This window comes from Pituophis catenifer, unplaced genomic scaffold (assembly GCF_029215685.1).
Source record: "Pituophis catenifer annectens isolate HBS135680 unplaced genomic scaffold, rPitCat1.0.hap2 SCAF_7, whole genome shotgun sequence".
NCBI lineage: Eukaryota > Metazoa > Chordata > Lepidosauria > Squamata > Colubridae > Pituophis > Pituophis catenifer.
In genome coordinates this window covers 59,063,763-59,089,025 of record NW_027256887.1, presented here as the reverse complement: position 1 = coordinate 59,089,025, position 25,263 = coordinate 59,063,763, and the positions used below count along the sequence as shown (strand labels likewise).

The window sequence follows — 25,263 nt, the reverse complement described above, 5'->3', positions numbered from 1 at the left end:
GACCAGCTGTCTTCAAGCAGTATAAATCCTTCCATTCCCCGCCATCCAGTCAGAGCTGAAGCTTCTTCTTGGATGAGAAGCGAAACGTCGTCAAAGAAAAACCAAACAATCCAGTTGACGCTTGAAAAAGCACTTTTGGGATACTCATAGTCATGCACTTGTGCGGTCAACCCAATCATTTAGTCAAGACATCTAATACCTTCTAACAGCCACATCACAACTGAAACAATTAAGCCACCAAGAGAATGAGAAATAATTATAGGCATAAACAACAAACTAATTTCCCAACAAATGCAGAAAATTCAAAGAATTTGCCATTGATAAAGAAGAATTAACTGAAAAATAGTAAAAAAACAAAACAAAAAAAAAACCAACAATAACAACAGTTTTACTTACTCTGAGTTATACTATGGTGGAAAGCTGCTGAGGTAGATCCCGAGGTGGCTGTCACTCCAGCCGTGTCTGTTCCAAAGCTAAGAAGCTCCAATGGAAACTGAAAAGGCATAGTCACTGGAACAAGACTCCCCAGCATCCCAAAAGGAGTCAATGGAGTAGATGTCACATTCTGACTGGTTACAGACAATGGTGATGCCATGAGAGTCAAAGGTGAAGCATTTGCCAGTAATGATGCACCTGTTGTTGACTACATAGATAGATGTTATTTTAAAAATGTTTTAAAGGTTTTTGGAAGCAACTCAAAGCATACTAAAGGTATTTAAGTATTATTTTCTCTCACATTCATAGAAACAATATTTTATAGGAAAGCTTATTCATTTCTTACTTAATTCATGATATAATTTAAGTGATAGCAAATGTTGGTCGGCTCTTTTTTCTTGCGATAAATATAACTGACAGTGCAAATGTAAAAAGTAAGTTTGGTGAGGTGGCAACCACTGGTTCCCTAGCTAGACAGAAATATTACATAATCATAGTTCAGCTGCCACTTAAGGCCATCAAAACCACAGTAAGCATTGCTTTGGAAAATTGGAAGAAAAAGCTCTGGAACACAGGCTTATAAAATGTTGGCTTCTTTGCTCCACGTAGCACAAATCTGTAAAAAAAATGTCTTTATTCTTCTCCATAATAAAGATTACACGTGCTTTTTTGTGAGAGTTATATACCAGGTAAGGCTTATTACTGAATAAGGGACTGTTTCTGGAAAGTTACAATTACCACCATTTCATGGTATAAAGTCTAACTCTTTTTACTTCTATCACTGAAAGCTAGTCTGGTGTAGTGGTTAAGGCAACAGGCTAGAAATTGGGAGACCATAAATTCTAGTCATCAGACCATCACATACCATGTTAAATACCATGTCATTCATATGTGTTGTGGCAGAAAGCAGCTGAAAGAAGGCCATTATCTCCATGGAGACTATGAAATCCTGAGTAGAACTGGAGCCAACTTCCAAGGCACTGGAACTGAAATCACCCAGCAAAGTAAGTCTGGAAAATTCCAGTACCAACTACCTTGCAGTCATAGCTGCTGTGATATCTAAACGTGGCCTGAACAATATACCTATCTGTACCTAACAAGATTTCTGATCTACCAAAAATGGATGTGAACATATTGCAATTTGGCCTGGCATTAATTAGCAATAGTTGGATAACAAGGTCACTAGCAGTGCTGTATTCAGAACCCAGGAAGGTGGCAGAGGTACTTGGAGTGGGACCAAACTGCCCTTCCTTTAACAGTTAGTGCCCTCTCTCCTGTAAAGTAGCTGATTCCTGTGAAAATTACTTCCTCTGTCTATAAAACCCCCTGATGTTTTATTGCCTCCACCAACATTTTAAAGAAGTATGTGCAAACTTACTTATGTAATAGACTGAGTGATAAAAACAGTTGTGAACAGATGTTGACAATCATGGTTGGTAGTTAAGATGGTAGGGTTGTGTGTTTCTGACAATCCCACTAAGTAAGTTAGACAGTAGGGATGCCAGATTATAGGTTAGATTATAGTGCCTATAGATTTAGGATTTTACTGCTGTGTAAGTATTTTATTTTCATACGTAAATAAATAAAACATGTTATATGTAGCTTGTATTATTTTCATGTAGTTTTGATTATTGATACTTTAAAATTAATTTTTTACTGTGGTTGGATTGTGGCCTGCTTAGAAGCATGTTATACATCTTTCTCATTTTGTTGTTTGTTTAGTTCCAAAGGTAGAAGCCCAACCACACATAAAAAAGGGTCATATGGAATTAAAATCCCATTCTTGCTCCTCCACCCCACATATACTCACCAACTATAATAAACAATGATCCTTAATCTATTAGCTTTCATCTGAACCTTTCTCCCACAATACTCTGCTCTCACTGTGGTTATGAGCTAAAGTCTTCTCCCTTTGGGCTCTTACCCTAGGAGAAGCTTTCCAAAGGAGGACTGTTGAAAGCTACACTTATTTATTTTTCACACTTATATAACCACCCATCTCATAATCAATGACTCTGGGAAGTGTACAACAAAGTCAAACATAAATATAAATTACCGGTAATAATATTATTAACATTAAAAACTTTAAAATTATAGAAAGCACAAAACTAAAACAGAATTTAAAAAACACATGTTAATTACACAGGAGTCATCTCAGTATTTCTCCAGTCTCCTGAGGCCTGCTGATCCAATCTGGTCTTGAGGGACCTCCAGAAAGTTAAAAGGGTTGAGGTCACTTTGGTGTATCAGTTCTCCCACAACAGCAGCCAACAGAACACCTAGTAGCTTAATCTTCCCCTTTGCTCAGCTGATGAGCAATCCTAACTTTTTCTATCAGGAAAAATAGCTCTCTACATGAAGTCCACAGTTACTGGTTTTTGAACTCAGCAACAATTTGGTACGTCTGAAGAAAGCATATTTTTACCAAAATTAAACTGTGAGGGGTGTACAATTTGATTTGCATGAAAAAGGTAAATCATGCATATTAATCTGCCTTTCATTGTCAAAATGTATCTTCAGGATTCAGTCAAGATCCTCAAGATGGCGCCACTGATGGCAGCCTTGGTGAAATGCTCTCTTGTGTTTTCGATATTCTCATTTTTCAAAAATGAGTTTCTGAACATCAGACAACTTTCTAAGAATATTCTTCCTCTGGTTTCTCCCGTCTCTGCAAACGCAGAAAGAAGTTATGTGGATATTATGATCAGAGAAGCAATAGTTCTCTTCCATGGCTGGAGAATATAAAGGAACTGAAAAAGAGGAAGCATGCTGGTGTGAGACTGAGGAGGGGGGCTTAGGATTCCACTCCCATTGCTTCATCTAACAAATCTACATTCAATAATGAATGTAGGTTTGTCAATGGATGAACTTCACCCTCTAAATAGGAACCCTAATTTTTCTAACTTAGCCATTTTCTGCTTTACAGAAACTTGGCTCAGTGAGACTATCAAGAATAGAACAGAACAGAACAGAACAGAACAGAACAGAACAGAACAGAACAGAACAAAACAAAACAAAACAAAACAGTTTATTCGCCAAGTATGATTAGACACACAAGGAATTCATCTCCAGTGCAAAAGTTCTCTGTGTACATGCAAAGCAACAGAGTAATAATAATCATAATAATAATACCAGTAAGAGGTAGTAGTAAAGAAAACGGGAAGGATAATAATAATACTACTACAGCCATACAACATGGGTATATATCCTTAGACAAAAGACAGTGCTGTGGGAATTAGGTGTTCAGCAGAGGGAAATAAGGGGAAAAACTGTCCCTGTGTCTAGTTGTTTTGGTATGCAATGCGTCCCGAGGAGTGGAGTTGAAACAGTTTATGTCCAGGATGTGAGGGAAGGAGCTGAAACACAAGGTTTTAGATTCAAAGGGCAGATTAGGTTACAGAAACATCCGGGAATCTGCTTCTATGCTAATATCTGCTGGTGTAATAATGTCACAGTACTAAAGAAATTTTGCAGTGTGGATATAGAGACACTATTCATCAATTGTAAACCTTTTTATGCTCCACGTGAGTTTTCTTCATTCATCTTGATTGGGGTTTAAATGACTATAGGCTGGTTGCTCTGACATCTGTAGTTATGAAGACCTATGAGAGGTTAGCGCTAACCCACCTGAAAGTCATCACGGATCCACTGTTAGACCCTTTGCAATTTGCCTACTGAGCAAATACAGTATATCTGCAGATGATGGAACTGCACTACAATATGGCACTACACGACATCTTGATCTTCTCGCTTTATACCAATGACTGCATTTCTAGGGATTCCTCTGTTAAAATACTGAAATTTGCAGATGATACAACAATCACTCAGCTCATTTGAGACAGTGATGGGTCTGCATATAGATGGGAATGGGCCCTGTGGTGAAGCTAGAACAATCTGGAGTTAAACATGCTTAAAACTGTAGAGATGAGAATGGATTTTAGGAGTAGCCCTTCTATTCTACCACCTCTTACTACAGGGGTCTCCAACCTTTTTGGTTCTGCAACCAGCTTTGACAGCAGGGTAGAATGGTTTCATGCACACATCTAAATCCCATGCATGCGCAAATGAAGCTTTGCATGCTCGCTCGCCACTTTGGCGGCCCAATTCCCAACTAGCCTGGTAGCAGGCCACAGCCCAGGGGTTGGGGACCCCTGTCTTACTATATTCAACACCACAATATCAGCAGAGAGTCCTTCAAGTTTTGGGGTCCTATAATCTCCCAGGATGTGAAATGGACACTTAACACTAGAACCACCATTAGAAAGGCACAATAAAGGATCAACCCAGGAAGTTCAGACTGCCCCAGAAGCTGTTGATATAGTTTTGCAGAGGAATTATTGAATCTATTATATGTATTTTCATAACTGTCCAGTTTGGTACAGCAACCAAACAGGACAGGTACAGATTCCAAATGATATTTAGGACTACAGAAAGAACAATTGCAACCAGCCTGCCTTCCATAGAAGATCTGTATAATCAGCAGGTCAGGAGGAGGGCTGAGAATTATCTACAGACCACTCACATCTTGGACATAAATTGTTTGAACTCCTCCCCTCAAGGACACTGCAATAGGGCATTGCATACCAAGACAACTAGACACGAAGACAGTTTTTTCCCTTGTGCCATCACTTCTGTTCTATTCTCACCACTTTGAGAATAGAATAGAATAGAATGGAATAGAATAAATAGAATAAAATGTGAATTTTACAGTGGCCTTCAGATTGGTTAATGAGCCACTAATCTTCAAGAAATTATGAACCACATTTCTCATAGGGTTTTTTTTTGGGGGGGGGGGGGCTTTAATTCTGCATCTAGAAGATTTATTGATTTACCTGAAGGATCCTGCTCTCTACCCTGATCAAGTGCATCGAGGTCTTGGACTCATAAATGCAGTCCCTCTGCTAAGCTAGAAAAATGCACCTTTGAATTTCTAATGTTGGACTATTTTATCATGTAAGCTAGAATATTTCTTACCTTATGACCCTCCAATCTCCATTCTCCACCCAGAAAACGTCAGTGCCCCTTCCTTGATATCTAGCTAGTCCTAAGTCTCAGACTCCTAAGGGCAGAACAGAAAGTCTTTCCTTGACTGATCAAATTCAGCAAAAACAGGGTTCATAAGTGCAGGGTTAGATAGACAACCTTCAGGGAACCCCTTGTTCTCCGCTTTTTGAGGGCATGGGAGAACTGTAACCAAAGTCACATGAGAAATTCCACAGCTAAGAGTAGATTAGAATTTAAGTGCTCAGTGACTGCCAACACTTTAACCACAAAGCTCTTCTTTGGGTCAACACATGCCTTCTGTCCTCCCATGGGCTGGAAGAGAGTTATGAAATATCCCCTTTGACTGTGAGAAGTAGAAAGAAAACTTAGCAAATCTTGGATAAACAAAGAGAAGGTGTTTTGATTCCTATATAGATTCAATCTAGTCTGCAATGGAAAAGCTACTTTAGCCAAGTTATGAGTCTTTTTTCAAGAAACAAGACATGAATAATCAGTTACTATGTGATGAACTGAGATGTCCAGCTGAATGAATGGGGGAGGGGAAATGCAAGCATTTAAAAGAGGGAATCTTGACAGTTGCAACTAAAGAAGAAATGGAAATTCTACTTCCCTTTTAGCTAAACTCATAGGATAGAAGGAGCGACTGGAAATCTCGTATACTTCAAGTGTTAAAGAAACAGAAGATGGGCACAATACCTTCCAGCCATTCATGATCAAGAAAGGGTTTCACTTCGGGGGAATAGGAAGAAGAAAATAGAGAGGATCTGTCATAAGGGCTGAAAAAGAGAGAGAGCTACAAATAAAAATATTTCACCTATGTCCAAATATCCATGAACTCAGAAGGCAGGAGGAAAAAGTCTAGCATTTAAATTCTAGAGTACACACCTATATAAAGGCTTTGATTTGTTGTATACGCTAACATATTTAATTCTTATCTACAATATTCTACTTTAACTGTCATACCTGAGAGTCTTCTGCCAAGTTTAGTCGATTGCTAAAGGGTTAAGTGTCTGGAGACCTGACATTTATTGCTCTGTCCTGATATAAAGCTTGACTGCAATTATGCTAAATATTGTTATTCAACAAAGGTGCTTACTTTAGGAAATGTTGGCCAACTAAGTATAACATTTTTTTGTGAAGGCAGTGGCAATCCATAATATTGCCAAAAAAGTTGCAAGGATGTTATTTAAGTTTGACTCAAGTTTGACTCAAGAGTGTTTTTATTTTTACTCAAAACTCAAATACCCTATTTACACACACAAAGAAGAACACATACATCCCTTTAAAAGGCCCCCAAAACATAAAAAGGAAAAATATCAAAAAGTGTTAGGTTGAAGTGGAGGAATAGCTCTAAGAAAATGAATGAAAGTGAAACAAAGATAAGGAAACTAGATAGGAATGAGGTAAGAAGTGGTTAACTAGATAGGGAAGGAAAGAAAAGAAAGAAAAACTCAGTTTAAACATCACAAAAAAGTGATAGGTTTACCACCCATACAACTTTTCTCAAGCAGCTGTAATTTTCAAGGGATTAGGGTTATTCTGTAAATAAAGTAATTCATCCATCTAAATTATTGCATTCAATTTTTTTTGCTTTTCTAGTAATTTGCTCTGCAGAGTGTTTATAACAGTCACAGTAAAAAGTCTTAAGATACAAATAAATATACTAGAAATTAATTTTTGTCTTTATGTATTAAATCCTAGAGTGTCAGTTATTGTAAAATACCGAACATAAAGTTGTTTTATAATAAATTCCATCTTCTAGTAGCTATAGGAACTCATATTGGTAAACACAACCCTGTTTTCTATTTACAAGAAATCCTTTGTGGTAGTTTTTTTGCCTTAATGTTATATACAAACTCAGTGACCCATTATGGGCCACTGTTATGTATGAACCTGGCCACTGTAACTTGTTTAACAAACTATATCTTAAATGTGTAACTGCATCAAAACAGAAATCTAGGGTTCAATATTTTTTTTCCTTGAAGTAAATCCTATTACACTGAGTGGACTTATTTCTAAACCCATACACATTTGCATTCATTACTACAATTGACAATTTAATAGTTAATATGTACAGTATATTATATCTTAAATTCAGCTTCAGATTCAGTACATACCTGTACACTGGCTGGTATAACTGTAGACCCTGAGGCAGAAGATGGTCTATGTGGAGTTGATAACTGTTTAGTAGCACCCTGTGCTCCACTTCCTGCTGCTCCAGAGGGATTAGTTCTACTAGCCCCACTTGCATTTAAGCTGCTTCCCCTATTGATAGGTACATTCAATCCAACTCCACTCATGTTATTTTTGCCAGCAGTTGCAGAGGCAGAGGAACTGGATAATTTAGAAGGGGTTTGAGGATTCTTTGCTGGTTGAAAGCCTGAGGTTCGGTTAGAGGAAAGTAAATTAATTGTGGAAGATTGTCGGTTGACACTTATTCCACTGGACTGTTTATGAAGGGAATTGTTGTTGTTGGAGTGACTGTTCTGGGATACTAGTGTACTTGGACTGGAAGAACTAGATGATGACATGGGCTTGATTGTAGAGGTGGACTTAGATGAGGGCAGTTTAAGGGATGTAGTAGGTTTGGATGTTACAGAAGGCTTGGGCGCTGAGGGTTTGGGAGAGACAGCTGGTTTAGGAGAGGGAACCATGGAGAAAGGAGGCTTGAAACCCTGGGCAGAAACATGTGATACCATGGCCTTGGCCAAATAATTACTAGAGGTAGAGGTGCAGGATGTTGTCCGAGACACAAGTGGGTGAACCATTTGGGAACTCCCAGAGGTGGCATTAGACAAAGGAAGGCGGTATACTACTGGTTTATCTGAAGTCTTGGTTACTGGGGAAGAACAGGAAAGTTTGGGATTGCTACTTAATTTTACCACAGGATTGGTTTGAGATTTACTAATAGTAACTTGCAGAGGAGACACATATTTTTGTTGGGCAGTGGGCTGCTGGTGAACTTTTGCCACTTGTACTGTTGAGGGACCACAGCTTTGGACTTCTGAGGAGGTTACAAGCATAACTGTATCCTTTGGCCTTTGTGAAGTAGGAGAAGCTGTAGCTTGTCCTTTGCAGGAGGAAGAAATATGGGTCTGGGAAGAAGCAGCTTGTATTTGACTTGACCGCTGTAATCCTTGCTGCAGAAGCTTGGCTGGCAATGGTTCCAAGGAAACCTTGGGATTTTGAATTGAAGATCCAGCAATAAGGCCTGAAGAGATACCAGTCTGAAGCAAATCCTGGGATTTCTTTGGTACTGGTCCTGTGTGTCCAGCTATAAGACTTGATGAATGTTGTGTTTGAACAGCCTCTATCTTTTTTGAGGATGACAGAGGTAATTTGCTCATTATGCTTGCTAACTTCTCTTCTCTTAGCCCGGCCCGAGGTCTTGAAGCAGATGTGTCTACAGGGGACACAACAGAAGAACTCTTGACCCCATTATTAATAGCAGCCAGAGCATCAGAAACAGAATCCAGTGAAGGCGGATTAAATGACAGATCTTCATCCAGTGAGTCATCTAGGCAAATTGTCTCTGGAGCTGGAATAAAGCTGGTTACAGCATTCATAGGTGTGCTAGTACTTGAAGCAGGAACACAAGCTGAAGTAAAAGGGGGACATGCTCTCTGCTCCTTCTTTGGACTAGAGTCCTAGTGTAAAAAGAAAGTGAGAAAAATGAATTTGTTTTTGAATTCTGCTAACACGGATGATGTTACCTTGTTTGTGTAATAAAACATCTGCAAGAAAACCATCAAGCTCAAAGAGTACCACAATTCCTTATTTCAAACCCTGAGCTACAAATATTCTCCTTTATTGGAAACAGTTCTTTATAAAACAAAGAATTCTGTGGAGAGAAGAAGAAAAAAAGAAAACAGCACTATATATTTTAAAATCTGTTTGTCAGTGAGATCTGTTGGATATGCCTTATTCCAAAGTAGAAAAATCTTTCTTTGTCAGGCAAAAAGCAAATCTAAAAAAAAAAAAAAAAGTTAAAGCAAGTATATGACTTGATCAGTCTGAGCTGATTTTATTTCAATGATAATAATGATTCACATTTTTTATATTATACATATACAGTTTTCATGTTATTTACATCGAATATCCATTAAAATAAAATAGCAAGGGAGAAAATTGAAGACCAAATGGCATGCAAATAGCAACAAATGACATTTTACTTTAGGTATACCCAATATTCTAAATCTGGTGTGTGTGTGTGTATATTAAAATTTAAAATTATTAGATGCTCAAGGGAAGTTAAAAACAAAGCAAGAGTTAAAACAACAAGGAATAGATATAGATTGGTGGCCATACCTGCAAATTCAGGCAAGATATAAAAAGGATCTAGAAAAATATGGCTTCTACAAGGAGCAACAACAGCTTGATAAAATTATACAGGGGACAGAGGAAAATAACAAAATCCCAAAACATCTGGACACCAGTTGAACACCATTGGCACTGACAAAATCACCATCAACTAACTGCGGAAGGCAGCTTTATGTAGAGCAGTTTGCATACTGAGACAATATCTGTAGCATCATCAAACAACATCCGCACTCAGGTCCTTGGGAAGAACTTGATAAGTAGAAAAAAAGGCCAAATCCAGTATAAATATCTGGCTGACTGTGTGATTTGGAATCAATTAATGTGTAATCATATTCATAAAGGCAGGGGAAACTGTTGGAGATACAGCTTAATAATGAAGATTTTATAAAGGCAGTAGCTCCAGAAGGCTAGAAATATTTGGGAATTTTCAAAGCTTCCAATTTATTACAGAATCAAGTCAAAGAAAATATTTCTACCAATGTTTCAAATGAGTTTGGAAAATTTTGAAATCAAAATTAAATGATTGAAACATTAAAAACAATATCTGGGTAGTCCCTGCTATTCAATATACAGCAGAAATAGCTGACTCGACCCAGACGGAACTTGATAACTTGGCTTGGAAGACAAGAAAATTAATGAAAATGCACCACACCTCAAAAGTGAAATTAATCAACTTGTGTTTGCCAAGAGAGGGGTAGAGGACATTAAAGGTAAAACAAACTGTGGAGGAAGAAAAGCATGACCTGAATGACTATATTAAGAAAAACCAAGAACTCTTGCTTGCTTGCACTTGTGTCAGAAGCACTGAGGCATTTCCAGGTTGAAAGGTTTAACCGGTAACATCACTGTTGTCTGGGGGATGTCCAGTTGGGAGCCCCTTTCATGTCCTCCAGCAGGAGCTGGAGTGAAGAATGAGAGCTCAACCCTGCCCTGACTGCACTCAGGTCTCGAACACGGGCTTGTTAACCTCCATCCCTCCATCCTAATCATGCGAGCCATCATGCTCCTAAGAACTCTTGCTGAAGGTAGTCACTCAAAGAAAGCTTCTTGAAAACAACAATGATGAAGGCTGAATATAGAAAAGAAACAACTGAAAACCAATTTATTAATTGGAATGGCCAATGCATGGCCAATATGTAAAGAATATAGAAGGAAATTGTGACCAAAACCCCAAATTGGCTAAGACGAGCAGTGTTAAAGAAAGAAACCAAGGGCTTTATTTTACTGGCTCAAAACAAGCTTTGACAATTAATTGCAAGATGTCAAAATTTCATCATGTAACAAACAGCAGCAAATATTGCCCTGTAGTAAAAAGGTGAAATAATTGACCATTTGGTTGCAGCAAAATTTCACAAAGTGACTTCTGATTGAGTTGTCAGAATTATTTATTGGAAGCTTTTGCCAGAGGTGTGGACTTGACTGTAGTAAAAACAACTATGACCATCAAGTTGAGAAAGTTCTGGAAAATGAATGAGTTAAGTTCTTGTGTGTCTTTAAGATCCAAACAGACAGGCATCTTGTTCATAACATCCCTATATAAAAGTTTCTGAAAAGATTTAGGAAAAACAATTGGAAAAAACTGCAAAATACTAGGACTTGCAGATTGAATTTGAAAGCTTATGGAAAAAGAAATCCGTTGTTATACTGCGATTGGAGCCCTTGGAGAAATACCTAAAGGGTTTTCTCAATATCTGGAAATATAGAATTTATCAATCTAAATATTCTAATTTTACAAAAAAAATCACTTTTATTGGAACTGCTTATATTCTTAGACGGTACCTTAATAATTTTTAGGTCATTGGTTAGGACTTGGAATTATTAAGTTTTCATAGTCTTAGACTGTGAATCTAAGCGTAGATTACTTCAACATAATTTATTATTATTGATCCTTGGGAAGAACGTGAAAAGAACTGGAAGCTGTGTTTTCATATTGTTGTGAACAGATAATAACTTTTTTTTTAATTTTATAAAATAAAATTATATGTCAGCATATAGAAAATCACAAAGCTATAAATACTCTGGTAGAGTTGATTACTGTACAGCTATGGAAAGGACTCAATAGGTGAATAAAAATGCCAAATCCTATCCAAACATCATAATAATTTATTATTCTTGTATTCTACCCAACTACCAATGACTCTGGGTGGCCCACAGAATCAAGCAAAACAGTTACAATAAAATACTTCATTGAAATGCTGCTTTATTTAGTATATCTCAGAGTATTATTTCTTTATTTATTAGTAATTAATTACTTACCTTTCCTTTGGGTTTAGGTGCCAGAATCACCTTCTTCTTTGCCCTGAAGAGGACAGTGCAAAGATAATTATAAGAGTATCTGTAATTTTTACTCAAGCTAGGTCCAATTGAAAATTTACTGCTATAATTTTATTGCTAGATAGAAAGATAATTAAATCTAGAATATGCACATTTAAACAGCATGTGAAACAACTTATTTAAATTCAGGATTTTTAGCAGGTGACTCTTGCTGAAGTACTGCCACTTTGAACAACAACATTATACCAGATTACACCCAGAATTATTTTCAAAACAATTGGAAATGCTTCTGAGAATAAGACAAGACAATCTTCAGGGGAAACAGTACATGCCCTAGAGATTAATAGCCTTTCCCTAAAAAGTTATTCCATAGTTTCAATGATATTATTGGAAATATTCAAATAGGTAAGCTAAGTCTTTCACAGAACGACTACCTTGCTGGATTTTGAGTAATTACAGCATGAAGGAGAGCAAACCATTAGAGGAACTTTATATGTCTGTTTTTCATATAATCCAACTCTACAGCAGCACCCCCTTTCACAAATATAACTGGGTGTAAGAATATGCATAATTATCTAGAAGCAATTGTTTGAAATACAGTATCATGTGGTGTGTGGAAATCCTCAGACAAGTATGTCTTTAAGATTTTTAAAATGTAAAAAAAAAAATCAGTATTAATTTCTTACAACTGAATAGCAATGTTATATGTTTAATATTAAATGATTAGCTAACTACTTGCTCTAGAAGTTGTTTTCATATTTTAAAGCATAATTTCATATAATGTTTAAGGAAATGTATTGCATACCTCCTGTTTGTAAAATTCATATTTTAGAAATGTCAAGAATAAGCCATAATACATTAGAATGCTGAATTTCTATTACCAATGGAGTAACAACCCGAACAATAATAACTGCTGTAATAAACATAAATTATCAAGACAATCACGATTAAAGAATTGCAGATAAACAGGAAAAGTATATATATTGAGATTATACTCACGGAGCAGATGTGAGATGATTATGAACACTTCGGCTTTCTTTAAAGAGCATCCTGTAGAGAGACATATGGAGAAGAAATAATTGTAATTTATCAAATTTATCAATTATTTCTCAAAAATTATTTCATGAACTCATTTATGTGTACACCTGCTTGGCACAAGAAGGCTGCTGAAGACAAATATACTCAAAAATTACAATTTGATAGCCCTCTGCAATATAGGCTACAGCAGGGGGCTGCAGCAAGCAAACCATAAAAACAATCACTTATAAATATCTTAATGAAGGATCATCTACAGATGACAAACAATAATTAAATCAGATGATATAAAACCGACTGCAATATAAAAATTATTAAATTTGTCTTTATTAATTTGTTACATCTGTATGTCATCCCAAAGATTCTGTGAAGCTCAATTACATAAATCCAATCACAACTATAAAAAAAAACCAAAATGGCAACATAATTAATAAAATTACAAACACTGAAATCTTTTTATATCTGCAAAACAGTGATTATATCAAATGTTCCCTCAATAAGTATAAGTCTGATCCAAAGTTGGCGGACCTTCTTCCACAAGGCTACTATTTTTGAAATCTCTTACTCTAGTTACACATCAAGTTACTACACAGTACAATTCAACATTTAAGAGCCCAAAGATGCTTGCCTTGCATATTATTTTAAGAGTTCAATTATTATCAAACAATCCTGTAAGTTTCATATCCTCTCAACCAAAATTTCCTCCTCAGTTTGAAAATTTTGAGTAGCAGATATTAGCACCCATCTCCTCACAAAGGAGTATTCAGCTGCAGTGAGTCAAACAACAAACAGTTCAAGCTTTTTGTGTTGAATCATGCAATACAACTTGCCCAATCAATTTTTGTAATTTTGCAAATTTCTAGAGTGACCTAAGAAACCATGCTTGTCACTTCAGCATTGCTATGAAGGCCAATATTGTAACTGTTTAATCAAGATCAATCTCTGAAAAATATTAATCAATGAAAAATATCTGTACACTTGTTGAGAAGCAGAGGAACATCTCATAAAATCTCTGTCTGAGCAGCAAAAATAGTAAATATACCGCAAGATTATTTATTATTTTATATATTTACAATTATTTGTATGTTACCCACTTGAACAATTCATTTGAAAAGCACTGCCCTAGAATATCATTAATTAATGTCACTGGTTTTAATTACTATAAATTTAAGTACCATGTTTCCCCGAAAATAAGACCCTATCTTATATTTTTTGTACCCTGAAATTAATGCTTGACCTTATTGCCATGCTCTCAAAAGCCCGATTGGGCTTATTATAGGGGACGTCTTATTTGGGGGAAACAGGGTATTGTAGAATCTTCCCAAAAGTAGGTATGGCAAAACAGTAATATTTAACCATGGTTTGTAAAGGGATTCAAATCCTAAACTGCAATAGAAGGGCAGATGTGAATGGATTGCGACGACACACTGACTCTTGTTTGGATTACTGTAAAATGATATAAGGTACCATATATGACATATATTTAGTTTTTTCTGTAAAAAAGTACTAAACCACAAATAGCAACTAGCTTTAAAGAACATAAATACTGATAGAAGGCCTAATGATACCAGTCTTAGGATGGAAGTAATAGAGAAATGACTAATGCTTCATTCTTGATGATTAAATAATATATCTTCAAAATTCTATTTTCTATTGTTCCATCTAACTCTGATCCGTAAAACAGTTTTCTCTCATTATCAAAAGTACGTAATGGATAATCACAAATATTATTTTTTGAAATGTTAGGCATGTTGTTTAATAAATCAACCCTTGGGCATAAGAAATAGCTTTGAAGATTCTACCATAAATACCATGATTTAACTCTGTTCCTTGACATACTGCTTTTGTGTTTTTTCTTTACATCACACATATAACCAGAAAGCAGGGTGGATAAAAATCAATGGTTTTTTTTAAAAAGTCAAAAAAATCAGATTTTTTTTTATTTAAATCGGATTTTTTTTATTTAAATCAGATTTTTTTAAATAAAATGCTTTTTGAGGAAAATATATTACCATCCAAAGGTTATTCCATCATGAAATAAAGATTAGTTTTTTAATTATGTAGAATAAGGCTGTATATGTTTAATTTTTTTGGTAAATAAATTCCATTAATCCATTCACAATGTCATGCTCTTCCAGAGGTTTTTGTAAAATTATTGGGCAGTTTCTCTGCCTACAAGATATTATCATCGATGCTTGGTTTACTTTTGCGGTTCTCAAAACTGAATTTGACTCAGCAGAGATCACATGCCTCTTCTTCACAGCAAAAATGTTATAACATGAACAGAGTTGAGAAAAAGACCTTAATCCTATTGTTCTACAAATCTATGAATACAGAATCAACCCCTTCAGTGCTAAGTTTCAAGAAGTTCAGTGAATAGAATAGAAATAATATTTTTCTGATTGTTTGGAGTGGAATAGATCTGCACAAGAAGAAAGTGAAACTAAGTGTGAGGAGGAAGGGGCAAGCAGACAAGCAGTACAAAATGAAAGTGAAACTTTCTGAGCACAATACTGCACAGCCACAGACAGACAAGTCTTTGGATCTTTTTGTGTGTATGACCTGAGGTTTATCACATTCTTTCCTTGGAGGAAAAAACCTATAATGGCAGCAGGCCGTAAAAGAGACCCAGTTTGGCAATATTTTAATGAAGTTCCTTTACCTATCGGTAAGGCAAGCATGTGTGCAAACTGCAAACACTGCAACAAAGAAATGCAAGGCCTGGTGGCCTGAATGAGGCAACATCATGAGAAGTGCTGTGATGAAGATGACCAAAAAAACACATTTGAACAGGCAGGATCTTCAGGTTGGTAAACATTTTTATTGAATCTTATTTCTAAAGACTGCCTTGAACTGTCATGTTTGAGCAAAATTATATTTCTTATTATTACTGCATGTTACTCTCATTTGGTACAGTTATGAAGAAAAGCAAATATTCCTTTTGGGGCAGTGCTGTGTATAATAAGCAGAAATTGTATAAACAATAAAATAACAGCATTGACATTTTTGTTTAGGGAAATTCATGGATTCTGGAAACTATCCACCTTCAAGATCACCATCCTCCTGTTCTACAGTTTCAAAGTTATCCATCCAGGATAGTGCTTCATTAGCATCATCATCATCAGACACCCACAGCCACATATCACTATCACCTAAAAGAAAGAAAAAACCCTTCCCTCCTGGAACCACCATAGATAAGTTTGTGATAAAAACTAGCAGATTAGAAGAAGAGTTAATTGATGAAAAAATTGCCCAGTTTGTTTATGCAACAAACTCTTCTTTCCGTCTGACTGAGAACCCACATTTCATTAATATGGTTCAGTCACTGAGACCAGGATACAGTCCACCCAGCAGAACAGATGTTGCACGGAAACTGCTGGATAAAGTGTATGACAGAGAAATGGAGTAATGTGCAACAGCTCTGGAGGGTAGAATTGTTAACCTAAGTATTGATGGGTGGAGTAATGTCCACAATGATCCTATTGTATGTGCTTGTATAACAACAGAAGAAGGAAAAGTCTTCCTTGCACAAACAATTGATACGTCAGGAAATGCACACACAGCAGAATACTTATAAGAAGTGGCAGTAAAAGCTATAATAACATGTGAACAAAAATTCAAATGTCTAGTACGTAGTTTGGTCACAGACAATGCTGCAAATGTATCCAAGATGAGAAGAAATTTAGAAGAGCAGGAAGGGAATACAAAGCTAATAACATATGGTTGCAGTGCTCATTTGCTGCACCTCTTAGCCAAAGACTTAAGTGTTCCAGAAATAAAGACTAATGTTGTTGAAATTGCTAAATACTTCCGTAACAATCATTTTGCTGTAGCAGCTCTGAAAAGGATGGGTGGAACCAAGCTAACGCTCCCACAAGATGTTAGATGGAACTCTGTGGTGGACTGTTTTGAGCAGTATATCAAGAACTGGCCTATTCTGATGACAGTTTGTGAAGAAAATTGAGATAAAATAGATGGCACTGTCATGGCCAAAATCCTCAACATTGGGCTTAAGAGAAAGGTTGAACATATGTTGAGCATCCCGAAACCCATCTCTGAAGCTTTAAACAAAATACAGAAAAATAGCTGTTTTATGGCTGATGCTGTTGAAATTTGGAAGGAACTGAGTGAACACTTAAAAACAGAACTACACATGGACAGAATTAAATTACAAGCATTAAAAAAATGAATGGGACAAGTACTGTCTCCAGCTCATTTTTTGGCAAATATTGTCAATATCCAGTATCAGGGTCAAAACTTAAGTGCTGAGGAAGAGGAGTTAACTATGACATGGGTATCCAGCAATCATCCATCTGTAATGCCAATTATAATAAACTTCAAAACTAAGGGGGAACCATTCAAGAAATATATGTTTGCTGAAGATATTTTAAAGAAAGTCACACCAGTGAACTGGTGGAAGTCACTTAAGCACTTGGATTTAGATACTGTTCAAGTAACGATTTCACTTTTAACAGCAGTAGCTTCTTCTGCAGGCGTTGAAAGAATATTCTCTTCCTTTGGACTCATTCATTCTAAATTGAGAAATCGTTTGGGACCCGATAAAGCAGGAAAGCTTGTTTTTCTTTTCCAGATTATGAACAAAGAAGAAGATGAAGATGACGAGTGAGCTACAGAGAACAGTATTTAAGTTTTTCATGTGTAGGCTGGGCTGACAATCTAAGTTTCTTAACATATATATATTTTGTTTAGCCAAATTAGTTAACAAACATGGATGTTTGTTTAAGCAAATAACATATGCTGTAATGTTATTGTTTCAGTTGAATAAATCTATTTAAATTGTTATTATTAAGGTAATGATTATTTTTCTCCTTCCTAAGTACAACAGAAAAGTTGTCCAAATATGAATGATTAACCTATTAAACTGGGGATAAAAAAACTAATATGAAAAGTTGTTATTCTAAAAATCTTCATCTACTTGCATATTAAAGTTATACCAGCAAGAATTAGTCTATGTAGAAAACTATGATTTAAATCAAGCCTTACTGACTAGTGATTTAAATCGTGATTTAAATCAGTTTGATTTAAATCAAATCCACCCTGCCAGAAAGTGCAGCCAAAGCTATTATGCTCCTATTCCAAACCATACAACTGAAAATTGTCATTTTTTCAGCACATCTGAAGGCCTCAAAGAGCATTCATAGTAAGATTCTTCTAATACGGTCAGCTCAGAATTCCATGGCTATGACTATCCCAAATTGTCATTTAGTTAATAGGGTGTTATCCTCACTTTATTTTCAGTTCTGGGTCAAGGGGGCAATTAGGGGAGTCACAATTCCCTGCTATTATATTCAGGCCATCAGGCCAGAAATTGCATTTCAAGGCATCATTCCCCCTTATCAGTTTGTGGGACATCAAGTTGGTCTGCTCTTCAAGCCTTATCAAATTTGATGAATTCCTAAATGGTCTGGATTTTCCAGAACCCACAGCTGTCAATCCCGTTGAAGCCCCTATTGATCTAAAGATCAATGGAGAAACAAAATAGGCCAGTGCCATCATTACTTCAGTTTTATAGAATCTCAAAGGAGTAAGACACCAAGGGGCCTGATTCAACAAGTTGTCAGCCTGAGGAGTTGCCAAACAATCAATTGAGACTAATCTTGGCAGATAATATGCAGGAGTAGAGCTTATTGGATGATTTGGAAAGCTGAGCAACGCAGCTCCTTTAGAAGCAAAGTCACAAATGCCTATAAATGAGCCACACTTGCATCTGGGTCAATGAAGAACGATCACCAGGTTGGCCTCTTTGCTGAGAACTCACCAAACTTGGATCTGATTTTCTATGTCCTTTGATCCAGATCTGTCTCCTGAATCTTAGCTCCTTGTCCTGAACTGGCTCAGTAACCTCCCTGGCATTTGACTCTTAGAACTGTTGTAGATAAGGTGTTTCTGAACCCATGTTAAGTTTTTAGTCTGGACTAAACTTTATAGCTGCCTGGCTCTCAGGCAAGACCCCGCTCTCTTGTATATATTTCTGAAGGATGCATGTACTTGCACATTTGGCTCTCAGCCTATCTTAGTGCTTGATTGTTAGCTACTCATTAGCAAAGGATTTGTAAATGAAGGCAGTTTGTATAGTCTCACTTTGAAACATGACATTATTTTGTTTCAGTGCTATCACATCTACAATTGTACATAAACTATTAGATCCCCTGTCAAATTGTATATTTCATTGAAGTTGATACAACTTCTATATGGTACAAAATTAAATACAACTTTCTGCAAATTTGAAATTACACACTATTTATGTACACTTACTTACAAATTCCCCCATTCAATGAAAAGAGACTGGAAATTTCAGCAAGACAATGATCTGAAAGACATCTTAACAATGAAGAAAAGGAGAAGAGAGGAGAGGCGAGAACAGGTGTTGAAATGGCTTTGAGAGTCCTTATCCTTGGATGTTATTGAAAATATGTGCAGAGTTTTCAAACAAGTAGCATATGCAAGGGGAAAAATATTCAAAATCAAGAGTAGAAAGAATTGGATGGGGTGCCTAAGTCTTACCAGAATTTCAGTGTGGGGTATTAAAATATTGGTTTTTGTTTGCACTAATGCTATCTAGTTCATAGACTCACAGCTGTTAAAATTCAACAGAATAAGCAATACAAATAAAAACACCACATTATGATAGCTAACTAATTTGGCAACCCTCACACCATTGGCACACAAATGCTCTGCGGAAGAAAAAGACCCTTAACAACCTTTTAAAAGGAGGAAGTTATGAGGAAGGAAGCCAACTAGCAATCAATCTGCAACTGTTAACACATAAGTATAATATTGCTAACTTCAATTAGCAGATAGGCTGGCACATCTTGGATCAGCTGAAGCTTAAGTTTGTTTTCAAAGGCAGTCCCTTATAGAATATATTACACAAAGTAGCAATACACAAGGTTATAAGGGCATGAATCACTGTTACCAGGCTTCCCAGTCTAAAAAGGTCTGCTAGTGCACTAATCAGTCGGAGCAACCACATACACTATCCTTCTTTCTCTTCATATGCTGACTGGAACCACTCACTTAGGAAAAAATGGAATCACTACCAAGCAGTGCTCCAAGCACTAATTTTATAGGCAGTTAGAAATATACCATATCCAGAGGTATTTGGTTATGACTATTGAGAAGTTTAACAAAACATTCTCTCTCCATCCATGTCTCAACAGAGGTACTCTACTGGGGTGACCAGCACCATTTCCAAACCACATTCATGCCTGAAGCCTGAAAGTAAAGTGGAAAAATCTGTTTTTCTAGGACTGTCTGTAACTGATGCCTCACCACCTTCACCAAACACTTGCCTAAGAAAAGAAGAGTGGCAATAAGGCCAAGGAAACCCAGATACAGGAGTAAGATAACTCTCAAAATATCCAAGTGGAGTTCTATTCCTAGTGAATGCAAGCAATTTTACCTGCAAAACAACTGTAAACAAATCACAATAGTCTGCAAAAGACCTCCCTCCAATTCACCCTAAAAGGAAAAGGGTAATCTTGGGCACAGCTACTGAAATCAGAATTAAGAGTGAAGAAATAACTCCAGTTCATCACTCTTAATTTTGCAATATATTCCTCAATATGGGTATCAACTATCATCAATCACATATTTTCTTCATTGTTTTAATTGTTGCTCTACGTGTGTCTTTACCTCCTGTAGCTCCCCCATAAATCAAGTAACCCTTTGTGAGGAAGGAGAGGCTGCTTAAGGGCAATTGCTTCCAACACTCACATTGGCTCCATGTTCCTGAGATCGGCAAGGCTCATGGCAGAACTGATAGCAAGGTTGCTTGGAAATTATCCACACATCCTCAGAAAAGTCTGAGAATTTGTTAATATTTGGGGTAATATATTTTAACTGATTTACCAACCATGTAGAGATCAGTTGAGTGGATAATGCATTTCTTAGATAGAAAATAGTATGAAAATGATAAGTAAAGACAATGTTCTCCATACTCAGATTACATTCTATCAATTCTGAGGTAAACACCGGGTTTAATGTGTGGCCATCTATTTGCAAGCTGGACCCAAAATCTGGAATAAATCTGTGGTCCCTACAGAAGAGATGAATTCTCTACAGATGATTCTTCTGTAGAAAATAGAGATTGCAGTCTAGGGAATTTTACCACCAAACTGCCCAAAAATCCAGAAGCTTGGGCAGACATATTGCAGGTCACTGAAGCAGATGGTACAGAAAGGGCACTTATCTTTTCCCTAAAGCCCAATGTATCATACAGATATTCACCTGGCCAGCTCTGAGGAAGTGCTTCTGGTCACTGCCAACTTTTACAAACAGTTACAACTCTACCTCCTCCCCAATTGCTATATCGACGCTACTGGAGCAGCTAGAAACCTGGCAGGAAAATCTCAAACAGGGTTACATCTCATGTAAATCAGATCTCTGTGATGTAAACCACATTTGCAGGTTCAGCCATACAGATCTAGCATTGACTGAGAGTCTGGCATGAAAAGTCGGGATTCAGGCCCGGGTACAGCACAGAGACAGCATTGGTCGCATTGGTTGATGATCTCTGGAGGGCTCGGGACAGGGGTTGCTCCTCTGTCCTGGTTCTACTAGAACTCTCAGCGGCTTTTGATACCATCGATCATGATATCATGCTGCACCGGTTGGAAGGGTTGGGGGTGGGGGGCACTGTTCTACAGTGGTTCTCCTCCTTTCTCTCTGACCGGTCGCAGTCTGTGTTGACAGGGGGGCAGAGGTCGACCCCGAGGCCCCTTATATGTGGGGTGCCACAAGGATCGGTCCTCTCGCCCCTTCTATTCAACATTTATGTGAAGCCGCTGGGTGAGATCATCCGTGGTTTTGGGGTGAAGTACCATCAGTACGCTGATGACACCCAGCTGTACATCTCCACCCCAGACCACCCCAATGATGCCCTCGAGGTGATGTCCTGGTGCCTGGAGGCCGTACGGATCTGGATGGGGAGGAACAAACTCAGACTCAACCCATCCAAGACCGAGTGGCTGTGGTTTCCGTCGTCCCGATATAGTCAGTTGGCGCCATCTCTGACTATTGGGGGCGAGTCGTTGGCCCCCACAGATGGGGTTCGCAACTTGGGCATCCTCCTGGACTCACGGCTGTCTTTTGAAGAGCATATGACGGCCGTAGCCAGGAGAACTTTTTAACAGGTTCGCCTGATTCGCCAGTTGCATCCCTTTCTGGATCGGGACTCGTTACGCACGGTCACTCACGCCCTTGTCACCTCACGCCTGGATTATTGTAATGCTCTCTACATGGGGCTCCCCTTGAGAAGCACCCGAAGGCTCCAACTGGTCCAGAATGCGGCCGCGCGGGTGGTAATGGGAGCAATGTGGCACTCTCATGTAACCCCCCTCCTGCGCGAGCTGCACTGGCTCCCAGTGGTCTTACGAGTGCGCTTCAAGGTTTTGGTTACTATTTTTAGAGCGCTCCATGGCCCAGGACCAGGGTACTTACGAGATCGCCTCCTGCCACCAATAGCCTCTCACCGACCAGTTCGCTCCCATAGAGAGGGACTCCTCAGGGTGCCGTCGGCCAAACAATGTCGACTGACGGCCCCCAGGGGGAGAGCCTTTTCTGTGGGGGCACCTACCATCTGGAACGGGCTTCCCCCGGAGTTATGAAACATCCAAGACTTACGCATATTCCGCCGTGCCCTGAAAACATTTCTATTCCAACAAGCTGGTCTGGCCTAACTCTCCCTTTTTAATTGGCTTTTAAACTGGCTTTTAAATTGGGTTTTAAACCTCTTTAGATAAATTTGGATGTTTTTAATCTTTGAGCCTAAATTACTTAATCTGTTTCTTAATAGTTTTTAACTTCTATATGTATTTGTATTTATTATGGCTGTTCACCGCCCTGAGTCCTTCGGGAGTAGGGCGGTATACAAATATGAAAAATAAATAAATAAATAAATAAATAAATAAATAAATAAATAAATAAATAAATAAATAAATAAACTGTAACATGAAACTGTGGCATCCAGCAATCCAGCCATCCACTATGAAAAGAATGTATGGATAAATGTATGTTGAATGCTTTGTTAACAAGCTAGTGATAGTAACAGATTGTTTGATAATATAAATGTGTACATCTATATGCAGATAGTGCTGCACTGTTAGCTGAAAAAGTAAATTATTTGCAAAAGTAAATTGAGAATTATTTTTATAGATACTGTATGACACAACGTGATGGAATGTAAATGGCCCTGAGAAAGGGGAAGGGATCAACAATGTATTAAGAGAGGGAGAGGTTTTAGAAAAGACTATTCAGTCTTGGAAAAGAAAGCATGAGAAAGAAATTCAAAATAATCCCACTTTGATTTTGTTTGGTATAAGATTTATTTGCTTTCAGGATTGTTATCGTACCCTGGCACAATATAGCATTCCTGAAACCAAAGCTGCTCCTCTTTTTTTTATTTTGTCTACCTCTAAGCATTGACAACAATCTTGTCTTTCAGCAGAGGCTTCAAAACTTGCCTTCAAGACCTGGAATATGACAACAGATCTTTGAGGCAACTTGTCTGCACAACAAGTGGCCGAGGCATTATTGCAGCATCAACACCAGCTACATATAGAAATAACGAATCTGCACAGTGCCATGATACAGTGAGCACAGCATCTGGGACAAAGCTTACCTCAGCTGGGAGTGGCCCCACAAGTTGCCCCACAGCCACTGTTACTTTGATCTCCTGGGAAGTCTGCTGGAGAAGTTCAGTGGGGCACAGGATCAATTCCTGACTTTCACTATTCAATGTGAATTATTCATGGTGAAGAGACCAGTAGAATTTCCAACTGATCGGAGTAAAGTAGCCTTCGTTCTCAGCCTGTTGAAGGAAGGAGCAGCCTGATGGGCAATTCCGCTCATTGAGAGCAATGATGCAGTCTTAGATAACTACCAGAATTTCATGCAAAGATTTAGAGCTGCTTTTGATATTGCGGCCAGAAGAGACATCACAAATTGAGAGAAGTACAAGCTGAAGCAAGGAAACAATCAGGTTCATGAGCATGTAGTTGATTTTTAGTTGTATGTCAGAGATGTATACTGGAATTATTTTGCCTTGATTAACCAGTTTTGGGTTTTCTGATAAACTGAAAATAAACCAGTTTTCTGATAAACTGAAGAATGGATTAGTAAAACAGGGCACTTCAGAAAATTTAGAAGAGCAATTTCAGTATTACATGCTGATTGGCAGAGAGCAGAAGGAATTGAAGCATAAAGAGTACAATGGAGACATTTTTACAGACTTTCATAATCTCTATCCCTCCACCACCACCCTGTTGTTTCCTCAAACTCCAACCGTGCCACCTGTATAAATAGGAACAGTGAGGAGATCTATCTCTGGCAGCAGAGATACAAAGAAAGTGAACCCTTGCTTTGTGTTTTTATTAGGGAGCTCCAGTACAACTAGCTACGGTTTGTACTGCTAAAGTTCCATACTCTGAGTTGACTATAAAGTCATACTTACGGAAATGTGTGTCACCTCACAAGTAAATACCTGAATTAGTCCAGAGCCTCATCTTTGGGAAACTTTGTAAACTACCTTCCAAACATTTGACAGGGCCCCTCAACAATTAAGAAGAGCTCTGAAGACCAACAGCAGGCAAGTGAATGTTATTATCCCTGTTAGTCTTCTTACCTACAAAGCTCCAGAAATACAACTTTCAGCTCTTTTGGATTAGGTGTAATTATTAATTTCATGGATAATTCTATAGTGTATCATTTTGACTTACCTAGTTGCTAGAAAGGTCAATGCTAATGGAAACGACTGACAGTCAACCTCTTTGGGTTGGTCCCATTTTGCAACACACAATCCCACAATAAATTATGCAGTGTTCTTTCTACTATATACCACAGCTTTTTTATATCCTTATACCAATGGGCAAAGATTGGCTACAAACTCACAAACCAGATATCCACTGGGAAGAAGATCAATTTTTCTTTTCTCTTAAAAGTTTTAACACCATTTGCAGAAAATATGCTCTTCCCGCTTCTCATAAGATGGCATGTTGAGTGCCAGGGGGATTTGTTTCTCCTGCCAATGAACAGCTGATTTTGCTGCCAAAACGGGTTCTTTGGCAGTCCTTCCTAGATCTGAATGGGAGCACCTAGGAAAGACCCAAGATGAATCTTGAATGATTGTAGACCCTCCTGGGAAGAGGAATCTTGAGGATTGCAATTTCCAGTAGG

At 37.7% G+C, this 25,263-nt stretch overlaps 1 protein-coding gene across 1 annotated transcript in view; it reads right to left on the bottom strand.

Moving 5' to 3' along the window:
* Positions 1-25,263, bottom strand: part of UBN2 (ubinuclein 2) — a 66,656-nt gene that overhangs the window by 4,665 nt on the left and 36,728 nt on the right. Inside the window, exons 12-15 of the mRNA XM_070946937.1 lie at positions 13,033-13,083; positions 12,016-12,058; positions 7,557-9,086; positions 397-643 (exon numbers count right to left, since the gene is read on the bottom strand). Coding sequence (XP_070803038.1) covers positions 397-643; positions 7,557-9,086; positions 12,016-12,058; positions 13,033-13,083 — 1,871 coding nt within the window. The remainder of the gene's footprint in view (positions 1-396; positions 644-7,556; positions 9,087-12,015; positions 12,059-13,032; positions 13,084-25,263) is intronic.